Below are 12,596 nucleotides of genomic sequence, written 5' to 3'. Positions count from 1 at the left end.
CAGTTCTCTTGCTGCCGTATCTTGTGATCGTCGGCATCCAGGCTGTAGACTTTGCCGCACTCACAGCATCCCTTCCGTCGTACTTGGTGTGATCGTAACGCAGCTCTGACTAAAAGTCAGCGCGTATGCCTTTTTGTTGCAGATGGCGGTGAAGTTGTGAAAGACCCTTGACATGGGGTAGGACTGCGATGGATCTGAACTCGGTGGGGGTTCAACGCTGGCGGTTAGTGTCTTTGTATTTTTTACCCTCTGCAATTTCTCATAGGCAACTTTATTTCTCATTCATAAACTGAATCACGCCAAGAAAGAGTTAGGAGACATAGAGTATATAACCTGACTTTCTCATCTTAATAACAGAGCGTCAACAAAAGAACTGAACTGAAAAGGTGAAAAATTATATTTTGATCTTCTTAATATTACAGTTACACCTGTTCCTTTGGTCTATCATTATGTAGTAAAACTGATGACATTGCATATACAATTACCTTTTGCCTTTCAATCGATCGAGGTAAATCAGTGCGTTGACATCATTTTTCTTCACCTTAATAAGACCAAACGCCGCCTAAGTTTATAATAAGCCAGATTCTGAGCCAATCGCAACCCCTGCAAGGCGCAAACAAAACTTGAGATCATCCATCCTGAAATGATTTGAACTTGGTCTAAAAAACCTCTGAGATAATTGTCAAAAAAATTCCGATGTAGCGGCAACAATGAGCCCAAGACAGCTATAGCATATGTTGATTTTTTGTATATAATAGCGACGACGCATTTTTCTCTCTTTAGTCTTGTTAACACAAGCCAAATTCCAAGGTTACCTTTTACTTTTGTGAAGAAAATCTATCAGCAAGATCTGAGATAAGATAGAGTTTTATTTCCAGTTTAATAAAAATGAACACAAAACGAAAAGAAGACGGATTAGAGCAAAAAAATTTGATTGCCAAGGCTATCCTCCCTCGATTTTCTCCGACTCCTTATTAACATGACACTGACATGGGGCATAGGGATCTCCTAAAACTTTTTCTAACTGCATAGATGTTCTTTGAAAGTTTTAACATTTAAAAAACTTTTTTAATCAGGTCAAATTGGAGCGCAAGGCGCAAGTTAAGGGCAAATTAAACTCAGAATATATCCGCCCATTGAACATAACGCTTTACGAAATGTGAATAGCACTTTGATACAGGTTAAGTTATTGCAATGTTAAAGGATAAAGAAAAACGAATCAGTAAATAATTTACCTTCCCTCTTGCCTTGTTGCATTGTCTCTTGTTATCACGATACTCGAGGCGACCCAAAACCATTTCACTTGGGTCGCTTGTGATTCTGGTTATCTACTTGCAGGTTACCATAGCTTCTAAAAACGTAGAAAAATGCTTTGAACGTTAATTTTTTAGCACTGACTTTTACGACTTTTACGAGGACGCTTTATCCTTTCGTTTGCTTGTTTGGCTTTCTTTTTGTTTGTTTTTTCCTGCCTTTTTAAAGGTACGTCTATAAACGAGTCTGTGTAGCCATTCAGTACTTTTTGCGAGATGAACCACTCGTAAACATGTAACTGTCAAACTTAAATCTCTCTCGCTTTTATCTTTCAGCTCAGGAAGATCTACGTGCATCCATGTGCCCAAATGATTAACGATAATGGCTAGTGAGTCCAGAATAATGGCAATTCAAATTGGACGCCATATTTGCAATCGGTGTATATCACTCATGGCTAATTACATACATTACTTACAGTATATCAATCAATCAATCAATCAATTTATTTAACGTGGTCAGAACGCTTAGCTAAAAGCTAGTTTACAGGTACGCCACGAAATAAAAAGAAAAAAGGAAATTATAAAGCCTTGTGAAGGTATATAAATTTAAATAAATTAAGAATTAAGAACTAGATATACAATACTGGTTACAGCACTGGCAATAATAATACTCTTCTTACATTATTCATCTTATATGTACGAGATTATTGTTTATATTACTTGATTACTTATATCTGAATGAAATATCAATTCGATAAATTTAATAAAACACGGAAAAAAAAAACAAAAAAAGAACACACGAAAAGGTTTGTTGACAATATTTGTATTCAACAACCTTAAATTAAATTCTCAATTTTCCATTGCATTTTTATCTTATTTATAAATTGTAAATTATTAAGATTTTTCTCATTAATTTTCCAACTATATATGTATCTTTTTTTAGCAGGATAAGCAAATCTAGTCGGCGTCGGAGGTCATCGCTAATAGCAGGAGAAGGGTAATTCTGGAGTAAAATTTGGTTAACAGATAAACTTATGTGGGTATTATTCAAATTATTCAACCAAGATAGGATTTCTTGACAGAATCGAATACTCATAGGGCACTCTAAGAAAGTGTGTTCTAATGAATCAGGATTTTTACATTGAATGCATAAGTCATCATTTCTGATTTTGAATTGCTTGAATTAACTTTTTGTCACTCGTCGTTTTGTAAGTTTTGAGTAAGATCCGTTTCCAACTAGAGTCAAAGTTCACAAAACGTCTCGACCATCTTTTAATAGCGGTCGGCTCTGTCCTAGTCTTTTCCTGAAGTAATTTGTAGTAATCTTTACATTTACATTCAGTGAAAGAGATAAGTTTGTTTGGTCAGAAACAGGATAATTAGTATTGTAACGATTCAAAATTATCTGCCGGAAATCGAGTGTCACGATCTGTCCGCTCTGATAAATCAGTTTGTTTATCTTTGTTGGGAAGAACTTTACAGCCACTCAACTTACATTTTGATCAAGGTGTGTTCATGAGATAAGAAAATCATTATGAGTAGTTTTTAGTCGGCCATAGACTTCGCGTAACGTTGTTCTGCCTGCTTTTCTGGGAAATAAATACTGGAAGAGAACAGTGACAGTGTGGGCTCCTCACTAATTCCCCACAGTTTTTAGACAGATGGAAAATATCCCATTCCTCTAATATATTTCTGTTTGTTTCAGCAGTTGCCTGTGCTTTTCTCTACAAATAATTTGGGATTGTAAGTTCAAAATATTTTAAATAGTTTAGTTCAAAGTTATATTTCCTTTGAAAATTTTTCAGAGATGAGAACTTACTGTCTCTATTCAATAAATCCTGGACGAAATAAATTCCTTTTCAAACAGATATTTCCAGAAAATATATTTGCTCTCTAATATAGTAAACATCAGGATAACCACTGCGTAATTCCTTGAAATAGCCTAACATTTCGCTACAAAAAAGAGGCATTTTCTTTTCAAAGTGCTTAGAGTTGCCATTACACTTCAATAGGAAAGATAATCCTCCATATTTATTAAAATAACTATTAGGAATAACTTGCAAGGTCTCATTTGTACAATTTAGAAACCTGCCTAACCAGCTCAAGCGTAGTGATTTTGCCACAGTGTGGACATCTGGGAAGTTCACACCATCATAAGAGAATGGCTGATATTTTATTGCTCTTTTTACTCTATCTTTTTTTGTTTTTCCACAAGAATTTGAATATTCTATCTTGCACTGTTTTAATAACTGTTTCAGGAACACTATGCATTGAGGCCGCATAAACTATCTTGGATATGCCTAGGGCCTTACTAACATTATGCGACCATACAAAGTTAAGTCTCTCGTTTGCCACATTTTTAACTTAGTATCCATCTTATGAATTTTGACATAAAAGTTCAGATTACTATTTCTGTCTTGGTTATATGATAAATTTGCCTCTAGTGGCTTAATTGGTTCTTGGTAGGGTTGAAAGCCCAAAGGTTGGGTTTTATCATTTTAGCTGAACCAATCCACATTGCTTTGGCTTTTTCTTGCTTAATTTGAGGCCGGGAATTTCGTTAAAATTATTTAAAACGTTCGTGTTTTCTCTAAGAGCGTTTACGTCCCGCAAATAAGAGTTGTATCATCTGCAAATTGGCTAATTTTGGCTTCTACTGATTGCGGTAGTTTTATTCCTTGACAGTTCGTAGACTGCCTTATCTTTTAAACTAGGATCTCTACACCTAACACAAATAATAAGGGACTGAGTGGACGCCCTTGCCGAACTCCCCTTGAGACTTTAAAGCAGTTAGTTGAGTAGCCTCTGTTCAAAACAACACTTTCTACGTCCTTATAGAGTACTGAGATCCATTTTCCAACAACGGGACCAAAATTAAAGTATTTAAGTACATCTTAAATAAGGGTCATTCTATTGTATCAAATGCTTTTTCAAAGTCATTGAACATCAGAATTCCTGGTATTTTTTGGTCTTTTCATTCCATTAGATCGTTCAACAGTCTAACATTTTTTCGAATGAATCTTCCCCTAATGAACTCTGTTAACATCAAGATGAATTCGTTTCGGCAGGACTGATTCAGTTCTCTTTGCAATTATCTTTGCAAAAATCTTGTAGTCTACATTGAGCAGAGTGACTGGACGCCAGTTAGATAATGTAGTCAAACTGTTGTCGTCTTTTGGGATTAATGAAATAATTCCTCGTCTTTGTGATATAGACAATGTTCCACTTTCAAATCCCGCATTTAAGGAGTCTAAGAGTGTACCGCCTATACGATCGAAGAAGGCTTCACAGAATTCTTTTGTTAATCGATGGATTAACAAAAGAATTCTGTGAAGCCTTCACCGGGAGTTTTGTAGTTTTAAAAACTGTTCAGAGCATTGTGAACCTCTTCATTATTTATTTCAGCTTCTAATTCAAGACTTTCATGTATTACAAGGTGGTTAAGGTTCAAATTTGATCCCATACATCTTTCTTCTCCAGGGTCATTCATTCTGGAAAAGAGAGTTATTAAATTCCCATAATCCAGGACCGCGTTTAAATTCCTCATTCAGATTAATGCTCAAAAAGACTGCTGTATGATCAGGTGCGATTGATGCTCGCGTTTCCACTTTTTGACATCATGTTGAAATTTGCCACTTATTAAGAAGTCTATGCGTGATTTTAGTTTCAGTGTTTTCGATTTATATGTGTAGGTTTTATTTTTTGGATGAATTTTACGGTATATAACAACTAGATTGGCCGCTTTCATGAAGTAAACTAACGAAATCCTGTACTTAGTTTCTTGTCCAGGCTAATCCTCCTTGCTTATCTATTAAATTTAAAGTTGTATTCCAATCACCTGCAACTATTAAGTTAGGCGAATCGGTCAAAGATATTATTTTTTTAGTAAAAGATTCGATGAAGTCAAATTGTTCACGATAATTGGTGGGAGCATAAATGTTAACAACCTTGAAGCTGGTCTCACCTGGTGTCTTTAGACGTAATATTATAAATTTTCCATTCGTATCAAGCTCTACTATCTCTACGTGAATTGGAGAATTCGCTTTTATGAGCACGCAAACGCCCTTTGAATGATCTGTACCGTGTGAATAGAAAATTTGGCCACCCCACTCCGCAGACCAGATCCTCTCACCTTTAGGTAGAGAAAGTTCCTTGAAGGAGGTAAATATTTGCCTTTTGTTTTTTTAAATATGAGAATATCAATCTTCTTTTTTCTTGATTCCTTAAACCTCTAACATTAAGCGTTAAGAATTTGACAGTAGACGTTGAAAAAGCAGGAAAAAAAGAGACAAGAAAAAAATAATAATAAGAAGAACCAAGCAACACTACAAAATAACTGACGGAGAAACAAAACGATTACTTACCTCTTCTGGGAAACTACCGATCAACCGGCCGAAAGCCTACACTCCAAGGTCTTCCCTCTTTCCTTCGAGCAATCATGTCTAGAGTTAAAGGGTTTTTAGTTCCTCATAATCATCGATCTTTAAAACTTTTGCGGTTAAGTCTGTTTCCCAAAAAGATTTTTCCATTGACAGTCCACGTTTTACCATTGTGATATTTTTTCATAACTTTTCTTGCCTCTCTGAATAACCTTGCTCTCCATGCAGTTAAGTTTCATTGATAAAGATCTTCACCGCTCCTAGGTTATATAAAGCTGCATTTCGTAGATTTATCCTGGCCACATGAGTTTATTTTTTTGCCTTGTAATTACTGAAACGGACGATCATCGGTCGTGTTTTGGTTTTGTTTTCTGTGTTCAATCTGTGAATAATGTCAATATCACCGTGTGTTAAGTTGACCTTCAGAATTTTTCCCAAATAATAACATTCTCAAAATTATCTGCTTTGCGTTCGGGGATTCCGCGTATCATTAAGTTCAATTTACGGGTATATTGTTCCAAGTCATCACGACTACCTTAATCATCGTAGAGTCTTTGTTTAACTTCCTCTAGCTTCTTCTTGGACGTCAATACTTGTTCTTCGAGGAGTTTTAGTTTGGAATCAACAGCAATGTTTTCTGTGACTAAGTTGTCTACCTGGCTCTTTGTAGAATATAGACTGTCTATTAGCTCGTTATAATTTGCCTTTAACAATTCCACGTCTAGTACCAACTTCTCGGTATTGGCTTTAATTTCCGTAAGAATTTTCCATATGTCGACCAGAGAAGGGTTTTCATTGACGCTTTCGTTGGTCGCCATTGCTGCCGACTATTCTGATTCAAATGCTTCTTCTCCTTTGCCTTCGGTGGAAGAGGCGACTTCAGTACTTGATGAGCTACTTAATTTCTTCCCTTTCTTGTTTCCAGATTTTGACATACTCAAGTTATTCGAAAATTTGCCTCTCGAGCGTGCCGACTAAAAACACACGTCCACCTTCGACGCCAGCTCGACCCAATCTCCAAATCTCTGCATCAAGTGTTATAAGAATAATAACAATCTTTTATTAGGAAGCTCCATCACAATAGTGGTTTACATAGAGGTCCTACATTTTCCAAGTAGCTCTCATGGGCAAAAGAAGGCTGCACCTGTGGCATCCAGTTTGTTACGAGATGGAGGTGGTTCTTTTTTTTGTCCGTGAAAGGTGTATTGGAGGCGCATTCACCTTGCGAATTAATCTTGCAAGAGTTGCCCTGATTTTATATTCTTTCGTCACGGGTGTTGGAATGAATTTGAGACCCTTCGATGGCGAGCTGACTTGACTGTCAGAGGTTTGATAGTTTGAGAGATTTTATAGGAGTTTCTCATTTGTCTCCTTTTCTTTTCCTTAACTTATGAAGAGCTCTACTTCTCCTCTGTCGTTTCTTAGTTAGGTCGGCCGCCTCAGGATCTTCGCTGTCTGCCGACTGCATGGGTCGCTTTTTTACTTCAGAAGAATTTGTTTCTGGTAGGGCTTGAATCGTCGGTACAGCACCAGGAAGAAGTATTTTTTGCATTTCCCGGCCCATTTTAACCATGTTGCTTTTCTCATAACAATCGGGTGAAAAATGACCGCTACAAATAACAGAATGGAAGGCTCGACGAAATCGGCCCTTTTCACTTGAACAAACTTAACCCTCTGTCGCTTCAAATTAGCTTCTTTTATAAATCTATGTATTGTATTCCCGGTTTTGTTGACAACGCCTTACATTATCGAAACCCTGAGTATATTCAACCAAATTGTAATTACAAAAATCGTGACGAGACCAGCAAGTCCAGCAAACATCTGATGCGAAGGGGACTTACACGTATCTCTTGCGAAAACGAAGCAGTTTATAAGTTCCTTCTTCAAACAGTATGGCTCTGAGGAAATTATTTGTTGTTATATAATTTTTTCCGTCTTCGAAAGATTTGGAATTTTACTGCTATTGAGTCTTTTGAACCACTCATCTCCTCCCCCCCTCTTATAGAACTGTCCTCTTACGAGAGTGTCCGTTAGTTGAGAATTGAGTGTATTTGATATCGTGAATTTCTAAGCTTAATGAGGTGAAAGATTGCTCTCCACCCTGAAGAAATAGTCTCTTGACTCATTGATCTGTTTATAAAGGAAACAATGGTCGTGACTTATATGTCAGTGAAAAGCGATCGAATATTGTTATGTTCACTACACACTACCTCTTTCAAAGGTGCTTGAAATACGAAATATGTTTTGTTACCAAGTCAAGAACTAAAATAACTATAGCAACATCTACTAACGGCAACTTTCACATATCGTAAGCTTGATGAATTGGGCGATAACTTTTTTTTCTGAGCTATGTACTTCACGGCATTGGAAAGAGGAGCCCTTTCGTTATATTGAACCTAATAATATACATGAAAAAATTTCTCAGTTCTAATTGGTTAAGATGAATGCAGTCGTCAGTTAATTCAGTGCAGAAGAGAGTTAATTCAGTGCAGAAGAGGGTTATTTCAGTGCAAAGAAAGAAACAAACCAGACATTCTCATTGGTCAGAATGATTGGTCAATGTCAATGTCAAGATCAATGTCAAGGACAATGTCACTTGCAGGGTTTGAATTAATTATTTTTGCACATGATGCGCGCGCTTTTCTTCTTTACAGTTATGAGAAGCTACCTCGTATTTTTTCATGTAGATTATTAATACATAATCACATGATTTTCTCGTGCAATTTGGAATAAATGAGCACTTGTAAATTTTTTCAAAGACCACAAATTGCACTCGCCCCACGGGCTCATGGAATTTTGTTAGTCTTTGAAAAAATTTACTCGTGCTTATTTATTCCAAACTGCACTCGAAATCATGTGATTACCTTTACAAATAATATCGAAACTGGTTGATTAGCATCAGCTGACGGCGATCTGAGTGAATTATTTATGACTGGATATATAATAGGTCATGATACAACGCTCAATTCAACAAATTTAAAACAAACTCTATCTTTCAAATTGTCATTTGTATTCCCCACGGTGTCAACGAACGCTTTTCATTTAACTACTTTATTCTTGTTTTTCACGTTACCATGTTCCCATAAATAGCGTAGCCTCATTTCTCAATACGCAATCCACATACAACCCTAAATTCCTCTATTGGTTCCGACGAAGGGCGAACACTCAAAACTTCAGCTTTAAAAACTCTTTACGGAGGCTAATTTGCATTTCAACTTAGTTGATTAGACCAAATCATCTTGAAACTCAACACGTGACCTATTTCATCCTAGATTATTGAGTACGGACTTTTCATTCATGTTGCCTTCGAAACCAAAAGAAAAACTATATGCATTCATCCTTTCTTGTTTAAAAATTAAAGAAGTTTTGTGAGCTGTTGCCAGGCAACAGAAGATTGCTGAGAGGAATATCCACTGAAACAAACAAACGCCACAAACTATTCAACCACGACGGGCATTAAAACAACTCCCTCCTTATGGGAAATCTGTCACTGAAAAAATTCTGTTGAAAAATCGCCAATAAGTTCCTCATGAAGCGAAATTTATTTGTATCCACCTGTTCTAATAAACTATATGCATTTATCCTGTAGCTTTAATTTGAACTTGAACTTCCTTATTAAAAATTAAAGAAGTTTTGTGAGCTGTTGCCAGGCAACAGGAGATTGCTGAGAGGAATATCCATTGCAAGAAACCAAACGCCAGAAACTTTTTAACTATAACGGGCGTTAAAACAACTTTTTCCTCACGGAAAATCTAAAACTAACACAATTCTGTTGAAAAACCAGTAGTAAATAAAAATTCTTTTTGAGGGAAAATTTAATTCTTATTATTTGTCAAGATTCGTCATTGACTAATTTTCAATCGGCTGTATGACGTATGACATCACAATAGCCATTTCAAACAGACGGCTATGTTTAAGACAGTTCGTTGCTGATGAACAAATGAATTTCCTCAAGTCGCTATGATTTCTTTAGTCCACTTTGTCTTTTTCTTGCTCATTCTTCAGGATGCGTTGGCCTGTTTAGATGGTAAGTTCTTCAAAGGTATTTTCATGTAACTTTTACCCTTTTCACACTCGTAGCTTTTTGTATCAATTTACCACGTACCAAACCAACCATGTACCAGTTTCGAAAGGAAAGCATTTAAGAGAGGTTGTTGTAAAAAATCAAACATTCACCGGCAACAGTCAAAACATCGAATTGGCTCATATTTTATTATTAGGTAGGCCTATATACAAGACAAAACAGGACCTATGTAGTTTGTTGTAAAATTCTTTTGTTTTCGAGAAAATTGACGCATAGTTAGCGTCATTCGAAGGTGGAATTTGGCCCATTTTTGGAGGCCTCGTTTGTACTTGCTAAAGCAAAGAAATTTCGCTCATCGGCGGAGTCGGTGACATAAAAGAAAAAAACCCACTTTGTTTATCATTTGCAGCTTGTGAGCCTCGGTGATAATAATAAATGCTTGAATGCTGTAAATAACGTTTTAAAAGGACTTGTAATACGATAGAAATTGTTTTATCCCTCAGTAGCCATTTATTTTGAAAAAATGAATAGACATATTTGTTGATCCGTGACTGGTCCTACACTAGTTTCGAAACCGGCATGCTAATTTAATCAAATTTCAATCAAGTTTTTATCTACTGCTTTGTCGCGATAAGTTTGTCACGATAAGTTTATCACGTTTGTTCCTTTTATTTCTTTTTAACACTCATTTTGGTTGATACGATAGTTTCAAGCTAAATTAGAGTAAGGTCGCTTTTCCTACGTTAATGCATAACTTCACAAATCTTCACTTTCTGAATTGTGAAATAGACGTACCTGTAAACCGATGACATGCTTTCTTTTAATTCTTTCGTTTATTTTCCTCCTAACAATCTCAATAATTTCAGGAAAAAGTCGTACATTGGCATTTCCATCCTCGTTATTCTTCGAAGGGGAGCGTCTTGTTAACCACACCATAGCAACCATCAGTGCGATTGACAGGGACACGTGTGAGTTTCGTTGTTACCTGGAACACAATTGTGTCAGTATAAACTTCAAAGTACGTCCGAGAGGACCTGAGACAGAGAACTGCGAACTGAACAACTCAACTAGTAAAGAACATGAGAAGGACCTGATCAAGGCAGCAAACTATGTTTACCATGGAACAAATGTAAGAGCATTATCTAATGGGAGAAAGCAATCAAGTAGAAAGGTTGTGATCATTAGTTTTTACTTGCAACAAGTGATTATTGAATATTCATCAGTCATTGAAGATAAAGCGGTTAAGAAAAAATTAATATTCAAAACCTCCCTATTTGGCAATCCCCTACCAAACGTGATTTAGAATAAAATCGATTTCAGGGTAAGCGAGTGAAAAAAAAAAACAGAAACGATGAAAAATGAAGTTACAAAACAATTTTGCTATTAGGTAGTCCTTTCAATTTCCCTCTTTCAGAATGCTTGTGGCAATTCACCTTGCAAGAACGAAGCAACCTGTCAATCAGGCTTTACTTCTTCACGATATCGCTGCTTATGTCCTCCTGGATTTACAGGCCACAACTGTGAACATGGTAGGAAATTATTACTTCTGTTGTAGAAAATCCTTTGATATGTATTTTAAGAAGCGTCGACTGTGCGTCTGTTCTGTTGTAAAGCATGCAGGTAGCGGCTAGAGCACGTTAAACTTCTACGGCGAACACCAAACGCATTTGAGCGCTCTCCCTCTTCCTGGATGTAGGTTGGATAAGCAATGTTTCATCCTTTACTTGAAAGATCAGTTTTCTAGGCATTAAGTATTGTTCTTGTAAAGATTTGTAGATCTAGCTACAGAAATCAATTGGTGCAAATCTCTGAGACTTGAACTCCATAATCAAAAATCGTTTATGAAATTAGGGTGTCAAGTTATGTTTCAATAAGTGTGGTAATTAAATCTTAGCCCTCTTGTGGAAAAATCGTTCTACAAATTACCTTGCAATATCACTTAAGCTAATGAACAAGATTTATTTATGCAGAAAATTTCACACTACACGAAGAAAAAAGATTTGTAGTCATATTTTTTTAGATACATGGGACAGATCATGCTCTTTGTTTGAGACCTTAAAGTGATGGCGCGTTACATTGAAGTAATGAGTGAATGATGAGAAATTCTTACTGTTTTAATTTTATTCTCAACTTTTTTATGCAAATTTAGTTTGTCTCGTATATTCCTTTCGCAGATTCGTGTATTTTAAAAGGACGGTTCTGGAAATTAACTTTAAAAAAATACATCCCTTGTAGGAAAGAAACAAACAATTATGTGTCTGTCTAACGGTTTGCATTTAGGCTTTCAATCAACTCATATTCTTTTGTACAAAATAAAATAATTATTTGTGTAATGGTTCTCTCCCAGAAAAATGGATACAGATGACGCCACCTACTGTTTGCTTTGGAGCAAGAGATGATTCTTATGGTTTCTTTAAAACCAACAAAGCGGGTAATATCATTACATTCAAATTAACATACCAGTCGGGATACGTGACCTGCGATGCATCTAAACCAAGCTTTCGGTCCAAATGGGGATGCCTTTGGTCCAAACTCATTCCAAACCAAATGGCCACGATGATAACTGACACAAACCGTAAGCTTCTTCTGCCAACCAATAATTACCTATTGGATTATTGGGACTGTAAGTTTTATAGCCTGCCCTGGGCTACAACCGAATCGCCAGAACTAGTCTTCGATAATTTTTCTACCCCGCTGGCAGCGGAGGCGAATCAAGACTTTCAAATCTGGTACAGCGAGGACTTGTTCAACTGGGATGATACCAATAATGGGTACGAAAAGACGTGTGTCTCGGTGTATGGGTTGTATGTTTGAATGATAGGACCCTAATCTCGCGTTATTCTTTTCATTGTAATTATTGTTTAAATTTACTTTTGTTGTGTTCCTGGGCGCGAGCTGTTATACTTACCGCGACTCTACCTAACATGTATGAACGAGTGT

General features: G+C 36.4%; 1 protein-coding gene across 1 annotated transcript in view; it reads left to right on the top strand.

Moving 5' to 3' along the window:
• The first annotated feature begins 9,524 nt into the window (after positions 1-9,524).
• Positions 9,525-12,596, top strand: part of LOC148738326 (uncharacterized) — a 3,476-nt gene continuing 404 nt past the window's right edge. Inside the window, exons 1-4 of the mRNA XM_088750877.1 lie at positions 9,525-9,659; positions 10,523-10,785; positions 11,071-11,185; positions 12,004-12,596. The exon at positions 12,004-12,596 is cut by the window's right edge and continues 404 nt beyond it. Coding sequence (XP_088607003.1) covers positions 9,593-9,659; positions 10,523-10,785; positions 11,071-11,185; positions 12,004-12,470 — 912 coding nt within the window. The 5' untranslated portion in view covers positions 9,525-9,592 and the 3' untranslated portion in view covers positions 12,471-12,596. The remainder of the gene's footprint in view (positions 9,660-10,522; positions 10,786-11,070; positions 11,186-12,003) is intronic.

This window comes from Stylophora pistillata, chromosome 2 (genome assembly GCF_964205215.1).
Source record: "Stylophora pistillata chromosome 2, jaStyPist1.2, whole genome shotgun sequence".
Lineage (NCBI taxonomy): Eukaryota > Metazoa > Cnidaria > Anthozoa > Scleractinia > Pocilloporidae > Stylophora > Stylophora pistillata.
Note: the sequence above shows the minus strand (reverse complement) of the source record. Positions and strands in the feature narration are given on the sequence as shown.